Source organism: Tinamus guttatus, unplaced genomic scaffold (genome assembly GCF_059628265.1).
Source record: "Tinamus guttatus ecotype Peru unplaced genomic scaffold, ASM5962826v1 Tinamus_guttatus_pri_ptg000039l, whole genome shotgun sequence".
NCBI classification, from domain to species: domain Eukaryota; kingdom Metazoa; phylum Chordata; class Aves; order Tinamiformes; family Tinamidae; genus Tinamus; species Tinamus guttatus.
The window spans coordinates 345,770-368,365 of record NW_028288573.1 but is presented as its reverse complement, the minus strand read 5'-3'; the positions used below and the strand labels follow the sequence as shown (position 1 = coordinate 368,365).

The window sequence follows — 22,596 nt, the reverse complement described above, 5'->3', positions numbered from 1 at the left end:
TCCTTTAACGAAGTAGTTCTGAGACCTTGTCGCAGGCAGCAGGACAGCACCGAGTTGCCATGTTTATATTCCCTGTTCAGCAAAGAAGTCCACTTAAATCCCAAGGCCCAAGGCCTTCATGGATGGACATGCCCTGAAAGCGTCTACAGGACAACTTTACCCAGCACAAAATGCCTTCTATGGAAAATCCAATTCTTGCCTAAAAAAGATAAAAGAGTTACAACCAGGCCCTTTATTTTACAAGACACACATGAACAAGTTGCTCAGGTGAAAACAGACCTTACACTAACAAGTTTTTTCACATTCTGGCATAACTATTGTTCTCCTTTACCGGACTACCAGACCTGAAGATGGAAAAGGAACACAAGGGTGACATTTCCTTGACAAGGAAAGAAATGGCATTTAGGATGGGGAAATGGCAGGGTCGGGCATAGAGGATTTTCCTGATAAAACAGAATTAATTTGAGCATAAAAGACCAACAGATATCATGTACACACCTAAACCAGTAACACACCTTCTCTAGAGTGCAGTATTGTATAAGCGTCCCCTTAATTTTCAAGGCTAATTCCGACTTTTGGCTCATCCTGCATTAACAAGGTCATCCATGTTAACAGGGCCACTGCAAAAGTTCACAGGTGAAAGTTCCTTTTGGAGTAGTGCAGATGTGAAATTCACAGGACAGCGACCCGAAGATCTTCCTTTACAGATAAAAAGCATGTCAAATTATTAAATAGCAACATGAAATCCTATATTCTGAAGATCTGTCTTTGCTCTGCAGTTAAGAGAACAGCATTTCCAGTCTGTCCCCATTCCCCACCTCCTGTGGCATAGCAGGATTGTGGCTGGCCCCTCTCATTCACATCTCACGAATGCTAAAGCTGAAAGGCCCAGGGAAATCAGGGAAGGGGCTAATGAGCATAGTCTGACGACATGTCACTTCTCTACTGTTAGAATTGCCAGGTATGATATAAAAACAGAAAGTATTTCTCAGTTCAAAGTTTGAAGACTGGTCTCCAAACATGAAGTGGCTCCTCCCTTCGGTGTCTTTGATTCCCGTAAACGGGCTCCGTTGTGCTAGCTGTTGTTCTCTGCCGTGAGATATTTGAGAGCTGCAAAGCCGTAGTGGCGTGACATATCCTGCTGGAATTCCTCCTTCAGGGTCTTGAGACAGATGCGGTATTGCTTGTTGGAGCGAAACTTGGTGATGTCAAAGCTGGGGGCGTGCGGCATGTGGATCATGTAGGCGTTGGGCAGCACTGTGAACTCGTACTCCTGGGGGAGAAAAAACAGTTGTAAGTGCACACAGTATGAACCTCAAGCATGCATGCAAATATATAATTTATCTTCTTCTAGGTTTTGGAATACGCTATAGTCACTTTGATCTCTCCAAAGACAGAATTTCTGTGGTCCTTATTGGTTTTTACTACAGCTGTTGTTGCATTGCCTCTTCAACCAAGAGGCTACAAGACAGTGGGCAGTGGAGAAACAGCTACAGAGCTCCTCCGGAGTGCTAGCTTTAAAAGAAATACTGCCCAACTTCTGCTTTTCCAACTCCAGTTACTTGTAGATTAAGGAATCTGTGCAAAGATGTGGAGTATCCGCAGCACGAAGGCAAAATATTCTGCATATTCCTATAAGAAATGTATGGGTAAGAACACACTTGTGAATGAGAACAAGAGTGCTCTCAAACAAAATCTGATAAAGGTGGAAGAGATTCAAAACTGCTGGGTCACGATGCTATTAGAAACCAACTCTGAACAACTCTGCTGGCAATGAGGCAGCTAAGGCTGCAGTGCTATCCCAGAGACACCTATGAAACAGCAGTACATGTCAGGCAGGCAGGTGCAGATGCAGCTTTATGGCTGCTCCTTTCTCATTATGGAAGTCCCTGTTCACTGCTGAATAGTGCTGAAGTGGTAAATCTTTCTGTCAAGTGATAGTGCTGTTGTATTTGGGAAGGGGCCCCTCTGAGCTTCTGCTTCGGATGACACGTATACAGTAAGAGCAAAACAATGTGATGTTCGCACGCGGGACTCCTTTAGCTGGAAGAGATTTAGTATTAATGGGGAACCAAACACAGAAACGAAGGCTGATGTGGTACCGAGAGGTGAGCAGACCAGCAACAAAACCTGTAATACATCTCCACAGGCACATAACATCTAGAGCTGAAACTACAAAGTAAGATATATTCCTCTCATAAAGTCTTTTCCACAGTCACTGGAAGAATGGGAAGGGTTTCTGAATGGCCGATCTCTGCTATAAGGAAAAGTCTCTTCAGAAAACAGTGTACTTGCTGGAACTTCTGTCCCTGTCTCACAAGTTATAAATTCTTCAGAGCCTGCCATTATCTATGTATTTGTACAGCATTCAGTTCAGTGGACACGTGCATGCCCCCAGAAGAGCAGTCATGGTTATCTCTGCCCTGGCTGCTGCTCTGAAGGACAGAAGCTGCATAGGCCCCTTGTAACGGAGCCTCACGCAACCCTCTTGACAGGTGCTGGAGTCGTGAGGAGCAGTGAAGTAGTTCAGTCCAGCAGCTGCTCTTCCTGCGGATAACGGAGCCAGCCCTGGACTCCTCGGAGCGGAGCAATGCCATGAGGCAGTGTTCCCTCTCTATAGAGAGGGGGTGTTGTCACATTTATCCCAAATCCTCCCCATTCACTTATGGAGCGGTCAGCCACAGAAGTCAGAATTCAGGAGAAGGATCAAAAAAAGAAAACACGACAGAGTAGTAAAGCAGACTCTGAGCCGGCACGGAGAATGGTCCTGGTATTTCTAGCTGTCAAAGGGGAAGGTGGCTGTGCAAATCCACATCTCCTCCAGACTGAGGTTCTGTAAGAGGCTACCCCAGCACGCCTATTTCTTTCAATATTAGGGCAGTTTTAAGACTGAAAAACTGAGAAAAACCATCTCTCAGAATCAATTCCAAATCAATGGCTAACTAAAATAGCTGCTATAATTCGATTAAAAAAAATCTTCGGAATTCTTCTGTACAAGTCCATACGCTGGGCAAAACAGTCTCTGAACTCTGAACAGAGTTAAACTGTGAGCGCTGGATGAGAGCAGCCACTGGAAAGGTAAGGTGTGCTATCCAGATTAACAAATAATAAATAATTATCCTGGCACTCTCCACTTTGATTAGTATTTGGAAAGTGCACTGGAAAAATGAAAGTGCCATCGCAGAGCAAAATATTATTATTGAGGATAATATGGACTATTTTTGTTTACTCTGCAATCATTTTTTTCTAAACATAAAGATTCATTGGGAATGCCCTTTTGCAAACAGAGGTGAGTGGCAGCCAGCCCAAAGTGACCATGTAGCATTGTATGTATTGATGCCAGTCTGAGACTTTATAGGTTTCCCTGGATTTTTTATTTTTATATATTGTGCTGAGCAGCTCCATCCTAAAGCCACAGACTCATGAGGCAAAGAGCCCAGATATAAGGTATCTGGATCCTTTAGGTCTGCTTCACAGCCAGAGATCATGAAAATATAAAGCCTTTGGCTCTGCAGAGATACACTCTAAATCCAGGACAGTAAATGAAGATGCTTGCTTTTGATTCAATTTAACATTGATTTTTTTGAATTCTAGATTAGCACTTAGGGCTGACCAAAGCTTGTGTAACTAAGAAACTTCCAGCTAACTCTATAGCTCTCTTAGTAGCTGATGAGATTGCCAAAAAGTACTGCAATACTCGGGCACACTGTTGGGGAAAAGGAGGGCACAACAGGGATAGTTCCACCCTGAGACAACAGATTTCTCAGCACTGATAAATGAATTCACTCAGAAACTGTTCTCCTTGATCGGCAAGTACTAAACTGGGTGTTTCCATCTCAAAGAGTACTCATTAAACAGTTCAGTAAGGCCAAAGGAGCAATTTGGTGATACAAAGTGTGAACCTATTCTACAGAAGATGAACATACGTAACTACTCCGCCGCCCCTTGGTGAGATATGAAGAAGCCGCCTCCTCACCTGCGCATCCAGTTCCATGATGTGAGCTACTTTGTTCCAGCCAAATCCAACAAACCGCCTGTCGTACTCGGGACAGTCCTTCCTCACAACCACGTACGGCTCGAAGTCTGCTTCCCACTCCACGCGGTACGGCGTTGTGGCCGTCCGCCACTTGGCAAAGTTCGTTGGCGCGTGCCCTTTTGTCCAGACGTGATACCTTGAACAGACATTAATGGCATGGACATGGGGAAACAATTAAATAGTGAGCATCTTGGCAAGGCTACAGAAGTTACTTGCTAGATAGAATGGTCAAAAATGAGGACCTTAGTTCGCAGTTCACATCATCATTTTCAGGACACATCAGAGGCAATTTCTAGTACTATTTCCAACAGACTTCCCAGGCTTTCTATGTGCTCAGTGCTTAAGCACATCTAGTTGGTGAAGGAAAGTGTGAAAAAGCTACCTAACACTACTGCTGGTGTGAGAAACAATTACAAAGTACACAGACAGTTGGTCTTTGACAAGTGCTGTGTCTCTTTTCTAGGAACCAAGTGGCTGCAACGGTGCTCCAAAATTAGCATGAAATTCTGCAGTTCAGATAAGGCCCCTGAGAACCAGCTATTTCTACACCACAGTAACATTCATGGTCTGCTTGATATGTAATTTTATAATTTGTATGAGAGATACCTGCAGTTCCGGATAGATGTTCTTTTTTATTAATTACTATTATTATTATGGTAGGAGCCAAAGTGTCTAATTAAGTTAATAAGTAAAACACTACATAAAGGCTTTCTGCCGTACTTTTCACATTGTCGGGAGTGCTTGTGTGATCCCAAGTAAGATAATCAATTTGATTTACACAAAAAAAATCCTTTTATAGTTCGTTAATCTTACTTAGACTGCAGCAGGTCCCTCCCAAGCCCAGCTTGAATCCCCCCCATTAGTGTCGGGGTCAATGATTCTCTCGCCCACTTACTCTTCTTACACCTTCCCAAAAATCAATGAGACAGGCTCTTTCTGCAGACTCATAGATTAAATAATGAAACAAAGGCATAGCAGCCATTTGTATCACAGTGCTCCGGGATGTGTAACAGAAGGAGTAAAACAAACATTCTGCTCGTAGGTAAGGCAAGGTACATTGAAATCACAGGCACGACTCAGGTGCTAAAAGTGAAGGGATTTAATCGTTAAGTATTTAGAGAATTAGGACCTCAGGCAATGTTCCAACCTCACGAATTCTGATATCATTGCAAGCCTCCACTGCTCGAAACAGAGAGTTAAACATCACAACCTAGAAGGTTACACTTTGGCTGTATGTTTGTGTAACTTATAACAGAAAAACAGATTGGTGCTCAGTTTCTCTGACACCCTTTGTTAAGGGGACGTGCTGAAGGACAGAGTTATCAGGATAGCAGTTGGGACCCAAGTAATTTACATTACTCTGAAAGCTGCATTTCTAAATTAGAGTAAGTGTGCATCACTTTCAGGCATCTAGCTGGTGGAAGTTTTGTCTTATTTTCTTCATCTACTTCTTCTTTTAATAAAATTTCAAATGCAAACCTTGCTAAAGATACCAGAATTAAATCTTTATTCTTCTCAGAGTGTTCTTGCTCCCTGCCTTTTCCCTCCAAGCTTCACGTTTCAGTGAGAAAATGATTTAGTGAAATAAAAGCCTTCCTTGTTCTGTTTTCAGATGCTGAAGCATTTTGCTGGGTTGTAGATGCAATCAATTAATTACTTAATCAGCTGCTGATTATGTTTTCTCAAAATGATGCATCTTCTACCAACTGCAGTTCTCCTTGTGACTGAAAGCAGTCTCACTGCCATGGAGAGTTTCCACACAGTTTACCTTGCCAGCCACAGATGCTCACAGGTTGTCTTCTTTTCTTCTTTTGGTGCTGACTGGGGGAGGCAATTGAGAGCTGGTTTGTGCTTCTTAGCTGCCCAGAGGCAGAGAAGGTCACCATTTGGAAAAGAGGTGACAAAAGCAATTTCACTGAGGGAAAGATTGTAATCTGCCATGTGGTGTGAGGGACAGGGATGCTGCAGGCACTCACAGCAATCACTGTCACAGCAGCCTTCCTTCCAGCTCACTCCCACCAGCTCAGCCTCCAATTGCTGTGTTATTAAACCTGCACCTTGAAAGGGCAGGTGGAAATTCTCAGCCCAGATCACAGCTGCTATGTGGCTGTTGATAGATTTGAGCAAAGAAAATGAGCCAACGCAAGCTAGGGAAGTATTTGTAAAAAGTGTCCCACATCATTAACAAGCAAACCAACTACAGATCTCATGTCCTTCAATTCTTATTTAACCCTGCTCTGGCAAAACTCCCACTGATGTTAAAGCGAGATTTGGGAAAGGACCTGCAAATCAGGCTGCGTGTCTAACAAGCCAATATGCTGTACAATTCCAAGATCAAATCTGTGGTTGAAGACCACTGCTGTGCAGGTTGAAAATTTGATTGTTGGTGGAGTGTAACATCAGAAGTAAAACCCTGAGGGTGTTACCTTCCACTAGAAGGATTTTTTTTCAACTGCAGGAGAAATATATTTTTTTTCTATCAACAAATCTCTTTTTAATTTGTACTTTTTTCTGCTGTTAGAGAATAATGTGAGAGGGCAAGATGCTTGCTTAGTATTCTTGGACAATTTTCCAGAGAGCCATATGCATCTGCAGTATCTGGACCACCTCAGGTTTCCATTTCAAGGTAGGCCCTGGTAGAAGTAGTGTCAGAGTGATGTCCTCCAGCACCACACAGGCTGTTACCACAGGGTGGAAGGAAGAGTGTCTGCTGCAAGGAGAGCGTGTATGATACAGAAAATGGCAGCAGGGTTAAAAAAGCTCAAAGGTAAGGAAAGGAAGGGAGAGGCAGTAAAGAGCTCCTTTGGTTATAGATAATGACTAGCATTTTTAACGCTATTTCCATCTCTAGATCTCAAGATACTGTACAAAGGACAGGGGGACACTGTTTCCTGCCTTTCACAGTTTGGGAACGAAGACATAGGACAGCAAAGTAGTTTTCAGACCATCCCCCAGCACAGAAGTAGTAGAGCTGAGAAGAGAGCCAAGTTCCTATGCTCTTTCCTGTGCAATAGCATAAGGCCATATTATACTCCTTCCATCACTGTGATGTTAAAAAACATCTAATTACACCTCACCATACACCCAAGAGGCAGTTAATGCTTGGTAGTCACATTTTGAAACTAATTAATCTGTGGCAGATAATGGGAGTGACTTGCTCACAGCCCCAAAAGGAGACTGCTTCAGAAAAGAGCTCCAAGTTCAGGTGCTCTTGGCTTCTTTACAGTCAGAACACACTGTTTGGTTCCTGCATGGAGAAATTCTATTTAAGCAGTTGTTTCATACTTTAAAAGATACATGACGAGCCTGCATTCGTTTTCCAAAGAGCCAGTAATGAAGTGAACCAATGAACAGAAAGAAATTATTTGTGGACACATGAATGATAGAGCTACCTCAATAGTATTTGGCAGTCCCCAAAGCAAATTACATGCACAGGAATGTAATGGTCTCGCCTGATTTTGCAGCACAATAAAAAATAATGAAAATAAAATAAATACAATTTAGCAACTGAAGTCCTTCCGAAGAGCAGTATAATACTAGAGAAAATGCTGAGCTTACAGACGGGATATATCCACATGATGCTGTTCATTGCCTCTCTTTGAAAGGGGAGAGGGAAAATCAAACACATTATTTAATGGAGCTGGCTAGCTGAACGAGAGAAATCAAATATTCACAGAACAGTAAAATAAATCTTTAGAGATAATTACCACAGGTTCAACAAAAACATTTTCTGCTACCTGAATGTGAAGAGGGTTCCCATGTCCAACATAGAGAGCAGCTCTGCTTTTGACTTGGGGAAGGAGAGGCGATAGCGCAGGGTCTCAAAAGCAGGTACGATCAGAGCTTTCTTGGTGTTGGCCAAGTCCAACTGAGTGACGGACTTCCTGGCAGAGAGAAGCAACAAATACAAGTCAGCAAATTCCAACTTGAGCTTTCCAAAAATAAAAAGTACAGAAAGGGTGGTTTAACATTGTAAATGTGACTGTGGCTCACATTTTTCCCCTGGGTTGTCTTGTATTTTTCTCTCTCTTTTTTTTTTAATCTACTGCTTTAAGAGCAAGAAGTAAAATACTTTTCAAAAAGAGTATGATGTCTGAGGTGTGCTTGAGTGATCAGTGCTACCTGCATGTCCACAGAAATGATCTATCACTCTGAGTACAAGCGCTGAGTCCCATAAGAGAAACACAGTCAGATCTGTTTATTTTACTACAGATTAAGTGAAAGTGCTGCCCGGACAACGATAGTTCTAACAAAAAAAGGCATTTATGCAGAACTCAGGGGGGACTTCACAAGAGGAGGAACTGGGCAGTGTAGCTACACTTTAGCCTACCCCTTGTCTGGGCTTTCTGGGCCATCATACTTCCTTTTTACCTCTGCTTTACATCCCTGAGAGGTAAGTATAAACTCACTATGCACCAGCCAGTTGTCCACACAAACACTGGATGCTGCATTGGTCAGTCCTTGCTCAAGGCGCAGAAGCGTTGCAATAGGACGGGATGCAAATTAGCAAAAATGCAAACTGACGGAAGTTCATTACTGTTATTATTATTCACACATGCCGCAGCGCTTGGAGGTAGGAGCTCGTCCGTGCTCAGTGCTGTATGCAGAGCAGAGGCTGGCCTGTGCATGGGGTTACCTTGCTCTTCACCCTCTGCGGTGAGCTGGTCAGCGCTGAACCCATCGCACAGTGTGTGCGCACCCTGCGCTTCGCACAGCGGGGACTTTTCCTAGACAGGGCCCCTGGGGTGATTGCTGCAGGAGAGCAGCAGCTTAGCAATCTTAGGCACCACCTGCCAGAGGTATTCAGTCTTTTCTTTCCTAACAAACTAAAACCCAGAAAGATGAAAGTGACGCTACTTTTCCACTCCCAGACTGAATCTTGCCTGAATGCTTGCCATTAGAAATAGCTCCGTCCTGGTTTTCCTTTCATTATCTTCATATATCATATGAGAAGTCTCCCTCTCTCCCTCTGTCAAAATCAGTTCACCTTAACAAGATTTGCTGTCCTTGACTTTTATGTCACTGTAACAAGCAATCAAGAATAATGCTGAAGAACAACAAACTTTCTACAGCCTTTTAAGATGAAGAAATTGGGATTGCTATCGTAACACTAGAAAGGGCTTTTCTAAGCCTAGAATACCTAGAATTCATTTCTATTGCCATCACAGAAGAACAGGGTTATTTAATAAAATTAGAATTTTAGAGAATTCATATCAGCTCTATTCTATAATACGAACCTGTTCTCGGTGACTTATTGGAAAGTTTGCATTGTTTTAAGAACCACTGCTACATTCCAATGAACTTTTAACAACTGAAGGATTTTAACAGCTTCTTATTATAACTTTTCTGTACTTTCTTGGTATCTTCTCCCTCACTGTCACTAATGGGCAAGATATCTGCATGTAAATAGATGACTCCTTCACAATCTGCCTCCTCAACCTTCCTGAATCACTGAGCAGTGCCAGCATCCAGTCTGGATGACATTCCTAATGATTCTTCCCCTTCTCACCTTCTTGCAAGCACTGCATGCTAATATGGTTTTTCTGACAATGTCTTTGGCTTTGGGCCTCTATTCAAACTGTCAGCTTTGAGCTATGCATCTTCGGGTGTTCACGTCTAGGTAGGAACATGTGATGTTTGCAGTGATGCAAAGGGAACAGTTGCTTCAGTCTATGGCTGCTGCTCTCTTTTTGTCTGATGGGGAGCTTAAAAGTCCGAAGCAAAGGTCAAGGTCCCACTGTGCTTGGCAGTGTGCAAAGGTTGGAAACAATCCTGCCCACAAAAGCTCACAGTCTGATATAGGACAAAGCTCAAGTAGGTGTAGGTATCAAGCAAGGGTAACAGCAGGGACTGTCAAGTGGAGTAAGCTGTGGTGAAACCAGGGTTCAGCATGCTGGTTTTGTAAGGTATGGCATACAAACAAAAAGTGATGTGGATATCAATAGTCTTTGCTGCAAACTCCTCACTTTTATCAACTGCAGATTTATATAGGTGTCAAAAGCATAACTGAATCTTGAAAAGAGCAGAAGACAGTACTCTTATGAATAAAAGTGAAAAGAAGCGTGAACAGGCAGATACATGAGGCTGAAAGCACTGTCATAATCAAAAGTCAGGATGAAAAGACAAGCATGTGGAGAGAAGCAGATAACTGAAAACAAGATGCTTGTGGTGGTTGCAGCCAAACCCAGAGAACTGGTGAGGGTATTTCAAAGATGCAATAACATATTGGGATAATCTACACAGAAATAATTTCAAGAAATATGTGAGCATCTGAGGGGGGATGTTATTATGGTCAAAGTGGAAGGTTTCACTGTAACTCAGCCGAGGCTTGGGACAGGCCCAGTCAAGAACTCCAGTAACATGAATCTCCAAGTAGAGCAGCTTGTGATGAGGGCCAGATTACATAAGGGACTAAAGTAAGCAGAAGAAGGCATCAGAGAGGACAGTGATGACCACAGGATAGCGCAGAACATAAGACTTTTGATGTTTTTGATCCTTATTTGCTTGTAAGTAAAGGGCCTATCTTAAGTTCCATACATAAACAACATGACCCAGCCCAGCAAGGTTAAGGTCCTCCTTTTTGCCTGTTACTTCACATTCTCAGTATCAATGAAATATTCTTTAGGAATTAATTTTCTAGAGTCATCATCCTCATTACTATCTAACCTCCTATCAGAAACAACTTTGTTTTTCATTTCCCATGCGGTGATTTTTTTCATGTTTGATGGAAGGTGCTTTTTGCTTGCTGATTGGTTCTGTGATACATAGAAGAGGAAAATTTCTACTATTAGTGTTGAAAGATAGGTGAAATATAAAACCAATAACACATTAGGTTATTTTGCAAATCAGCATTGGGGAAACTGTTTAATTCTTACAGTACCCTTGTGAGAGCCATTTTTTTTGGATTCGGTAATATAGTTTCATGGCCCATTCTTCCATATTTGTCATTTCCCAAAACTCCCAAAATAAGGATATATAATTTTGTGAAGAGCTTTCTCTTCGCTAGTGTTGTCTGGGAAACCGTTTCCCAGGCATCTTTGTGTTCAGACCTGATGTATGTCACTGCACACAGAAGGCCGGGCTAAATTTCTAATCTACTAAGAAACCCTGTTTTTTTGCGAGACATGGAAGAAATAAACCTTAAACCTTAATCTTAAGTCTCTTTGGAGGTTGAACTAACTCCAGCACATTGAGATCAGTTCTTTCATCTTCACATTCCTTTACAAAAATTAACAAGTAATTCTCCTTCCTGTCTGAACAGACATTAAGTATCATCCCCTTTTTGGAGGATGGGAAAGCTCAGAGAAAGTTTAGCAACCTAACCCTAAACCCTTGAAGCTGAAAAAAAAAATCAATCTGTTAATTCAAATAATTTGCTTTCATCATCTGGATGCTAATCGATTAGTTCAAGAACAATGTACCAAGCAGACACATAGCTTGTTTTAAGATCTGAAGAGCTGTCAGTCCAGTGGTAAAATCATTAGAACATTCCTTCTCTCTGCAAAAACAGCAAATGTATAACCTACAAATGCGTCCAACAAATAAAAATTAGCAGTCAGAACATGAAGCTTGTCTCTTGCTGAGAGGCTAAAGAGCAACTTCACAACTGAGTTTGGAAAGGAGAGGTAGAAAACCTGTGGCTAGAGCTTGGATACAAGTTCTCATTCATGCTAAATGTGTCACTGTAAGGACCTAGTTTACACAAATCTATCAGGAAGGACATTCAACAATAGTGGTCAGTGACGACTGTAGATACTATAAAGAAATGGCCTGTCTAGTTATAATTTGGTAAGACCCTTTAGGATGGCACACAAACCTTACATATGACAATCAGAAAGAGCCTCCAGCTCTGTGGCAGTAACAAGATGACCTCAGTAATTAATAACTGAAGTGACAAAGGGCTTCTACTCAACGGAGACTACAGAAGTCTCTGAGTTTTGTAAACAGGAAATCCTTAAATGATACATTTATTTCCCTGTGTACTTTACAGAAGAATAAGGTGGGACAAAAACAGGTTTTGATGGAGATTAAAAGCACTGAAATGGCCTTACTTAACAGCTGTGGAAAAGCTCAGACTAAGTGCTGGTAACAGATACATAAAGGGACAACTAACCATAAGCTCTTCCTTCAAAAACCCTTCATGCTGTATGTCAAAATGTTTTTCAACATTCCTCTCCTAGAATATTATGCAGATCCATAGTCTACAGTCTATGTAAAACAGTAAAAAGTGAGGACTTGTCCTATACAAAGCCATACCTAAAACACCACACTATTTCTATTTACTTACAGTTATTCTATCTGAGAAAATAAAGATGAAAATAGCCTTTCTAAAGAACAGTTGCTAATATTCGGATAGATAGCACTAATCAGCTCTCTGCAGAGTCAATGTAGAAAGATACAGGGTATTAGTATTTAAAATAATCTCATAGGCCCCCTGCTATTTTGCTCAGAAAAAAATAATCATTACTTAAACAGCTATAAAAGATTCTTGTCCATACACAAAAAAAATCCAATTCCTTTTTAATGAGCTGGTACTAGCAAATTAGCAATTTTGACATTCCTGGGAAGCAGAGGCTCACAATCAGACTTAAGCCAGTGTGAGACTCACAAAAAGACTTGTAGAGTCACACAAGGTCTCAGATGCAATAATTTTCAGTTTTCAGTTTCTGTTTTCTTTCTGAATGGCACCAATGGGTGGCATCATTGTGCATTTAGTCATGTGCTTCCTTATCATCATCTGAGAATAATTTCCATGGCTGTAATGTTTCAAGTATATTGTGGTACATCATTCTGTCTTCTCTTTTCAAGTGTTGCCTCCCATCAGTGCACTGCGAAGCAGCACGGAGGATCAGATTGCTCTTTTCGCTAAGACATGAGAGTATCAACAGATGCAATCCTTACTGTGCCCAGCACCAAGCTGACAAAACGTATCCTAAACAGCAGTAACATAAAAGAGCAGAAAAGCTAATAAAATAGTCCCCATGCACATCCTGAAACAGCTACTTTTTGCCAGGGACAGAATTCCTTTGTGGTCCTCATAGACGAAGTCAAGGAGAAATATCCCTAAAATGAGTGAGAAACAATGTGACACCATGGTGTGTAACTTAAATGATATTAATCCCCATGATTTTAAACAACAGAGTGAATTTGGCCCAGAGTATGAATGTAGAAAGTAAGAAAGGCAGTTAAGTCTACGTCTGAGGTGCAAGAGACAGAAAGAAGAAACTTAGCTGTAGCTTGAAACAAAGGAATTTGTCTTCAAGTTCATGCTACAGGAAAGTATATTATTTCTTTATACTCCAGAAACGTGGGAGTGCACTACGCATTTAATGGAACACCTACAGGCAAGTTCTCATTGGAACCCTTTGCAAAATTTAGAGAGAGATGAAAAGCAACATTGTCAGTGATTAAGAAAATGAAATCCTCCTGCCTGGCCACAGGGAGTCCTCCTTGCTCTATTCTTTGCCCTCAGATGACCATCCTCTGCAAGAGGTTTTTATTAAAGGAAACTGTGCTAATGGATCAGAGGCTCAGCCCAACCAGCTCACAGTTTTTATGATACAATTCACACTGAAGTTACTCTTCCCCTTTTCCTTATACTAATTATTTGGCCTTGACAGGTGCTGGCCTTGCAATCATATTATTGAGATGATTACACTATCACTCTATTTGCAAGGCATGGAACTGGATTAAGAGTCTGTCATAGGCACAACAAGTTCAGTGAGATTTTGCACACTTTCTTCCAACACTCAGAAACTGGGATGTTTAGGGAAATTGCGTGGTTCACATCTCTGCTAATATAGGAAGCTATTGCACATTTAACAATGCTTAGTCCAGGTCAGTTTTCAAGCTGATTCTTCTGTTGCAGCAAGAGAATTACTCTGATAGTTAGCAGAGCTCGCATTTAGATCTGACTTTTTTCCCTTAATCATATTACCTTACTTCTAATTACAGCCTCTTCTTCTACCCTAAAAACATTTATTTTCCTTTGCTGGGCACTGCCAAATCAAATATTTATTTAAGCTGTTTAATATGTCCTCTTTCAGACCTGGTCAAATTTCATTGCTTCAGCAATGAGTTAGAAGTTTGACTGTTGGAGTAGCTGGAAAACTGGATAGCAGCGGGAAACACCACAGTATCTTCTTACCTGAGGTACTCATAGAGTCCATACATGGGCAAGAAGTCAATGTCAGAAAGAAACATGTATGGTGTGCTGATATGCTTCATGGCCACGTTGCGCAGGAGATTCACAGGGTAGAACTGGCCCTCCTTGTACACGATGTGGTATCCAACATTGTGACGGCTCATCAGGACTTCTGAGCCCTGGGCATAGCGCAGGAATTGCTGAGCTTCTGCATCCGAGAGATAGAGTGCCAGGCTGATTGGACCTTCCCAGTGTTTGCAGATGGCTTCAAGCATCTGGAGCCTGAAAGAGGAAGGGAAGAATAGGATAAGTATGTCTCCCTGACTGGGATTCTTTGCTTGTGATTCATCTGATCAAATACAGATATCTATATCTAAGCGAGACAGATTGGGGTCACTCTATATCCTGTGGAAAGCAATAAACATTTCTACAGCACAATTCATCTCATCTAACTCAATGTTTCTTTCTGGACAGATGCAGTGCACCATAGCTATGGCTATTTTTTTCCACTGAATACCAGGGTGTCTACAGCAACTGTAGCTCAGATAGATACAAACATACACAATGCAAGTACCTAAATTCAAGAAAAATCATCACTACTTCTTTCTGCCTCAAGCCTCAATACAGCAAGAAACTCCCAAACGATAACTGCCTTCTGGTGTTAACTTTGAGCATTTGCAGGGATCTGTCCATGCAGGTCGACTTACAGGACAGGGGTCTTGTAATCTTAAGAAAGCCTAGTTGCTCAGTTCACACGCTAGGTTAAGGTAGTCTCACACACCAACACACCACCATGCCTTCCCAGAAGTTTGTGGAGGATGAACGGTGTACAAACCTGCACACCATTTTGTCCACTGTTGGGAAATATTCCCCAAATTTTTGCAAAGCAGTGAGTCAGATCTTAGAAGCTGTTGAAAGTGATGGGTCAAGGGAATAGTGAGTTATAAGAACACTTGCACTGACCAAAACAAAATGTGCTGTCAAGGAAAGGGCCAAGGATGAAACATCAATAGAAATGAAAATGATATTGCATGGCTACCAAGTATAAACAAACAAAAAACACTTCAAATAAAAATATCCTTTTAAATATTATATTTGTGTATGTTACAGCAGTACCTACTCAGGCTTCACAAAATGGCATATCAATGTATATACTTTCAAATACACATAATTTACAACATTATTGATGAAAAAGACAGCAAAAGATCTCATGCAAAGTTAAATCAAATTCAGTCTAGTCAAAATAGTTCAGGCATTTTGGCAAATTTATACTGAACTGACTAGAGATTAAGATCTAGTGCCTGAAAATACATCAAGACTGATTACAAAGCCTCTTCGGTTAATGTAAAAAGAAATGAACCTACGTAGCCAAGCTAGACGTTCTATTGAAAATTAGGAAGAGCAGACTAGGCAACATGATTATCTTTTCTACCTTTCAAATCTACATTAGTAGATTTTTCCTATTAATATTTATGCAGAACACAAAAAAGTTTTCTGCATCATTGTAATCAAAGAAAATAATTTCCCTTTTCTACTATCTCTCTAAGCTTTGCAGCAAAAAGGGATGATATAGTCATACCAGCAAATACAAATTCTGATTTAACATTAATAGCTTTTTTTCACTGTGTTTCTGAATGATCCCGATGACATCCAAGAAGATATAATCATTTTTTTTCTTAGATATGAGATATTACATTTACTAGTCTATACTCGGTACATTATTTTCTTTTTATCTATTATTGAAACAAAGGTTATTATCAGCTTGAAACATACAGCTGAATTAGAACACAAATCGATAAAAAGGATCTCAAAAGCATGTGAAGGTTTCAGGCTTTTGATTGTGCAAATAATAAATAAAGTATACGCTTTTTGCCTTTTTCCAACACAGCGAAAACTTATTTATCAGGAGATTCCAACTCATCTTTCCTTGTCCACATTCTTACATTTTTTAAACCTTCTTTCTGATTTCTGAATCCTAGTTATTCACCATGCCTTTAAAAAGGTTGTCTAGCCAAAACATCCCGTTGAAAATCCCATTCATAGTCCATGATACGACTAAGCCATTATTACAGAAAATGTCACACCAGTGCAAAATGTGACAGTTAAACAATAACAAACAGCACCGAACAAAGTCACCCTCGGTGCTTGTATCTGAAGATATTACTGCTGGCTCCTAAAATGCACCATTGCTCTCCATTCCCCAGGCCTACAGTACAAACACACGTAAACCTGTCACCTTAGACGTGTCACTCTCAGCTCCAGTGGGACTGAAACCGGAGATTGGCTTTTTGGGCTTTCCTTATTTCAGGCAGTCACTCGAATGAATGATGCAGGGGTGTAGGAAATAGAACACTGTTTATGTACATGTCATCTTACATCTGAGGTGCTATGTAAATGTCTGTAGTGACTCTGGAGGAATTTAGTAAATGTGGTCTAAAGAAGACCCAAAAATACGGCAGCAACTGAAAGAGGTGAAAAAAAAACAAAACGGCTAAACACTTCTTTGGTATGATATTATTTATTGATTTTAGCTGAAAGAGAGTATTTCCAACCCAAATCAATAATTTATAGCAACACACCAATGAAGCAGGGAAGATTTTTCCTGCACAGTATCAGGAGAGTTGTTCTATCTGAATAAAAATGTGTGGTTCTGTCTATCAATAAAAACATGTGCCCCGGTGAGGATCCAGAAAGGGAAACAGATGCTCAGACCTTGCATCAGTGCCAGTGAAACAGCACCAAGCTGCAGCTCATTCTTTTGAATTAAATTCTAGAGGGAAAATACACCATGTGCACACACCAGCTTTCCTAATTTATTGTGGCATTCGCTGGGGGTCTGACTTAATTTATTTCTTTAGTTTTTTCACTCAAAGGTTTGTGAACACTCAAGAAATGTTTCCTCAATTAAAAATCAATAGAACAGACACCGATGAGCATAGCAAATCATAATAGGATGTGCACGATGCAGAGCTGAGGTACTGGTAAAGCAAAATAGCCCTCGTTTGTGTTTATTTTTAAAACAGGCTGTGAATGTTCTGTTGTTCTGAACCCCTCCGACCCTCCCTGGAATACAGCTGACCTTCCACTGCCTTAGCATCCATGGTGTTCACACGGCATGTTGCATTCCTTATGTGCACTGCTGAAGGAAGCTACATGGCCTGCTTATATTCAAGTCGTTCTGGTCTGTTTTGTAACTCTGATTGCAACAACAATGAAGTTTGGGTTAGGTTTGAATTAAGAAGAAGAAAGAAAAAGAGACTGACCATCTCAAAATACAACTGAGTTGCCTGATCTGGAAAAGCAATGGTTAGAATTTGAAAGGTGCAGCTAAATCTTGGCATGGAATTGATTGTTTTTTTCCCCAAAGGAACTATCAGCATTTGAAATTTCTACTTTACGTCAGAACTGAAAGTTGAAAAGACTTAAATTGGAAAAATTACCTGAAAATCAACATTTGAGTTAAAATGCAGACTCCTCTCAAAAGGAGTTTTAATTTCACACTAGAACCTTTACATAAAAACATTTATTTTAAATCACTGGATTTAAAACAAAAATGTTCAAATTTGATTCTCACTATAAGAAAAATCATTATTTGAATGCTTCCACAAGGAAATTGTCAATGAAATTAAAACTAGCATTGCCTAATGCAGAAATACTGTACTTGTGACCAGATACCATTCCGCACCTAAATCCATCAAAATTGTCTCTTTTTTGTTTCTAAGATTCTGTAAAAAAAAACTCCACCAACTAATAACGTCCTTCTGTCCTGAGAGAAAACTACCCCTGTTCTTCAGTAATGAAACCTCTTATGAGCTCTGTAAAAGTCCACTGCAGAGCTGAAGTACAGATATATGTGTAATACTTACATGTGCTGCTCCAAATTTCAAGCAGGACTTAAAACAGAGTATTTCATTTTTTGTGAAGATAATTTCCTCTCTCCCTGAATCATTACAAAGCTGGATTTCTGGAGTTCTTACATTCTAAGAACAGATTCATTGTCCTTCACTTCGTGATGAACAAGAGGTCTTTCCTACCTGTCCATGGAAAGCTGAGCCACCAGCGTTACGTCAGTGTTGTCTGAAGCAGGCTCATATTCGTAATGTAGAAAATACAGATGAGTACGATGGACGGTGAAACGTTCTCGTCGAAATTCGTAGCATAAATCATCCTCATCCAGCTCAGACAGTTGTTTCTGGAGCTGCAAGGAAAGAGTGGACAGAAAGATACCTTCTTTACAATTCCGTGTGCCATCAAGAGAGGAAAAGGACAAGTTTGGGGAACTTGCAGTATGAGGCCACAAGGAGATTAAGGGAGGCAGAGAGAGGATCAGGGATTTCCCAACTTCCATTCCACTGCCCCTGTTGGAAGAGAGTTAACCTCTGGTAGATGGAAAAATAACATCTTAAACTGACCATTAATTAATGCCTTGAGACTTATGGATTTGTACCAGTTTAATTTTGCACTGAAATTACTCATTCAGCTATAGCTGACAGTATTAAGCCTACATTTTTAACAGGATTTGTAATTCTGGATACCCAGTTTGAGCAGTCCAAAAATGTCAGATTAACAGAAAACAGGTATTTTTTGACTCCTCTGAGAATCAAGCCCTTTCAAAGTCAAAATGAGCCTCTCAAAAGAAAGTACTCCAATTTTTAGTCACTTCAGTGTGTATTTTTAAGAGGAAAGAAAGCTCAGCTCCGGGAAAAGAAGGGAGAGAAAAATGACCAACCCCCTCTATGTCAGGCCAATTCCGTTCCTGAACTAAATTGCCTAAAAGCCAAGAAATTGGCTGGATTATTCGAAAGAGTCTTAAAAAAAAAAAAAAAAAAAAAAAGCATCCTTGTTGCAAAATGTCCTACAAAATATAATGAGAGTAAAAACTATTTATGGTCTTAACGCATCAAACTAAGCTCTTTCTGAGTTGCTCTAAAATGTAGATTTATAAAAGTAACATTCATATACCTTATTTCTTAAATGCATCCAATAAGGAGGATAGGATTAACCAGAAAAAAAAGTAAGTTAAAATTATTTTAACTGTTTTATAGTAATTTTTTACAGGATTTAACAAAAATTACAGTTCATTTGAAAATTCTTTTGTGAAACAGTTTATGAATCATATACATATTTTCAGATTTAAACATATCTTGTTTTGGCCCTGTTCAGAATGACATAAAGTAATATTTTTGACACTATTTTTAAGAAAAGAATTGAAAAATACGGGAGTTTCTTGTTGTAATACTTAGAGAAGAAAAGCTCTTGTTCTTGGAACTGTAAGTATAATGGTTGCTGTCAACCATAATGCTCACAGCTGGATTGTTTTCCTGTGAAGCCTGATGGAATATTCCTGATATTTTCCTGTATATTACTCTTTAATCTTCTTTTGAATAATGGAAACACCCCCTTTGATTTCAAAGAGCTTTGGATCAGTCTCTGGTTCTTCCTTATTATTGTTCAACAGGGATCTTAAAACACCACCCGAGAGAGACTGCTTTTAGAAAGATGAGAGTCCAAATCTTGACAAATCTTTGCTCAAGCAAAACTTCTGTTGAAATCAGGTTTCTTTTGGTGGAATAGAAATCAGACTTCTTTTACATCTTGTTGAAGTTTCATTCATTCTGCTGTACAAATCATCATTCAGCTGAGCCCCTACTTCATTTTCCAAAGCACATTCAAACAGTCTGTGAATTAAAATCCGATATTGACAATGATAACAAAGAATATTTTAGAATTTCTGTTTCTTCCTTGATCAGAGACATTAGTACGCCCCTCTCAGAATTATCAATCCACCTTAAGCTTATGTGGTTAAAAACGCAGCACAGCAGTTTTCGAGGACACCTTACTATTCTACTTTACATGCAAATGACCTGGCTAGAAGTTTATAATTGCAGAGCAGCTATTAACCAGCCAGTCACTGAAAGATTATCGGATTATACGTGAGTTGCAAGCTTAGAGGGTATAAATACTTTTTTATTTTTTTCCTACAATTTTATCCTGCAGTGTTGAGGCTTCAGAAAGCCGGAGAGCATGATCCATCCTGTGAAAATTTCCCTCTTGTTAGGAGCAATACTGGATATTTCAGGCAGCCTGGCTTTGGTCCAGCAAAACGTGCAAGCTCCTGAGCTATCTCTCCGAAGCTAACGGCATGACATGCCCAAAGCATCGGGAGCAGCGCGCGGAGCGCTGTGCGGGATCGAGCCCTGGGAAGCAGGGAGACGCTCCATGCTACTGCTGCCCCAGTTCTGCACGGTCGGGAAAAAATAGTGTCCGGAAATCTTCAGAGGATAATTAGCCAGGTACTTTTCTCTTCCACCCAATATATTTCAAGGACAATTCTGTTGTTGAATTATTTTTTTTCCTGCTATTTTTCAGGTGAAATTCTTAGAGCTACCAGAGCATAACGGAGCAGTGTAGACAATTTCCAAAGCAGAATAAACTAGCAAATCTCTCCTTCCTTTCTGTCCTCCAGACCCTCCAAAATAATATTTTTGAAAACAGCTACCTTCATATTTGAACATGTCTTTTTTTTTTTCTTTTTTTCCCTTCCAACAACAGAAGGTGAAGAAAATACTACAAAATGAATCCTCAGACTCTAGGAGCGAAACCCTCCCTGTATTTCTTTCGGTGAAGAATGGTCCATCTTCATAGTATATCTGAGTTTAACAAAACCAGTGTCTCTGCTCTCCAGATTGTCTAATGTTTGCCAGAAACATAAACAGGGCAGAAAGTGAGGCAGAAGAAATAAAAACAAAATGCTATTTCAACATAAACAATACAAGCAAACAAGCAAACAACAACAACAACAACAACAAAGATTCAGGCCATACTGTTCAACTCTAACAATTCAGGAAAAAAAGAGTCCTGCCTCAAAAAACAGTATTTCTTTTGAACAAAGACCAAATTTTTGCTATTGCTACACATGTCATTTGTAGGCTAAACTCTGAGACATAAAGACGAGCTGGGGTAAAATGTATGGGTCTTCAGCCACATGCTGGATTACTCTCAGGATTTGCTTTTGCTTTAATTCCGTATAAATAAAAATGGGAATATGAACATTTCCCTTCTTCTGGCTATATCTGGCTCATCTTAACAGTAATTGCTCAGTTTAAGAGCATTTTTCCCTGTTGTGCTTTCTCTGTTCACACATACGTTCAGATAACCGTGCCCCTGTGTCACACACACTCCTTTCTGCAGAGACATGCAATCTATAAAAATATACATTGCACACAGTCATAAGCCATTATTATACACACATATTTAAAATGATGAATGTTAAGGATGCACAGCATTCAAGCAAATTGCTAAGACAGCCAAATATACAACCTTATATTTGCCTATTTATAAGTTACTTATTTTTCAGTTACATGATCACAAAATTTCTCTAACGATATTATCTACAGCATATGTATTTTGCATATCTACTACTTAAAGAAAAAGAATTTACAGTGTGGTTTAAAGTTTGCTCCCACATTATATTTCAGTGAAAACAGTGAAAACAGATCTATGCAAAATGTTCATTCAAGCACAGTGCACCACCACTGAAGTGAATATCCTAATATCAGCTGGATTTGATAAGAAGATGGCATCCCATTCTTAATACCTCCTTTACATCTGCAAAATAAACTTAATATAACTAAGACTTCTTATAGAGTGAGCGCGTGTATATTGCAAAAGGAAGAATACGCTTAGCACGAGATTCACTGTTTCTACGAGACTTGTTCCTACAAGTAGCTAAGGCCACTAACCCGCCATGACTATGGGGAAAATTTCACTTCCAGGAAATACTCTCACAGGTGAAAAGAGGCGTTCTTTTGAGACTGTGTATGGTAGATGTTCTCTTAAGAAATACAATGGGGAAAGCAAGTTCTTCCAAATAGCATCACGATATTACTGTTTCAGAAGTAAAAGCGGCAGCAAGCAGAATGCACAATGACATTCAGAAGAGCAAAAGAAAGAGACAGATATATCCAAAAATATAATGCATTTGGTAAGTTACTTCTCTGGACAAGCAGCTGTGGCAGGTGATCAGAATCCATCTCAAGGAAAGTAGCCTTTGAGGTTTGGTTGGACATACAGGCACAAACAGGCCAGGAGGTGCTGAACTCTATCATAAATCCTCATCATTTACCATGTCTAGTTGCCTGACTAACATACCTACATGAGATTGGGTGGTGTTTTCTAACCACGTGATAGATTGTCAATCCATATAATAAATGGCACATAGTGTGTACTTTCACTGGCAAGCTTGTAGTCTGCTCATGAATCTCTCTTCTTGAAGCGGTTTCGAGCATGAATATATTGATGATTGGCTGCTTCTTCTTCCTCTTTTTTCTTTTTTTTTGAATTGCTGTATCACAGGAACATCTTACCTCCCACCAAAATCTACAGGGTTTCATCCCAGATGAGACAAATCCAAACC

At 40.1% G+C, this 22,596-nt stretch overlaps 1 protein-coding gene across 2 annotated transcripts in view; it reads right to left on the bottom strand.

Moving 5' to 3' along the window:
- Positions 1–212: 212 nt before the first annotated feature.
- LARGE1 (LARGE xylosyl- and glucuronyltransferase 1) overlaps positions 213–22,596 on the bottom strand; it is a 259,553-nt gene continuing 237,169 nt past the window's right edge. For both annotated transcript variants that reach the window (XM_088535285.1, XM_088535296.1), the window contains 5 exons: positions 18,215–18,378; positions 14,184–14,462; positions 7,774–7,920; positions 3,977–4,172; positions 213–1,273 (listed from right to left, as the gene is read on the bottom strand). In XM_088535285.1, the coding sequence (XP_088391411.1) occupies positions 1,076–1,273; positions 3,977–4,172; positions 7,774–7,920; positions 14,184–14,462; positions 18,215–18,378 (984 nt within the window). In that variant the 3' untranslated portion in view covers positions 213–1,075. The remainder of the gene's footprint in view (positions 1,274–3,976; positions 4,173–7,773; positions 7,921–14,183; positions 14,463–18,214; positions 18,379–22,596) is intronic.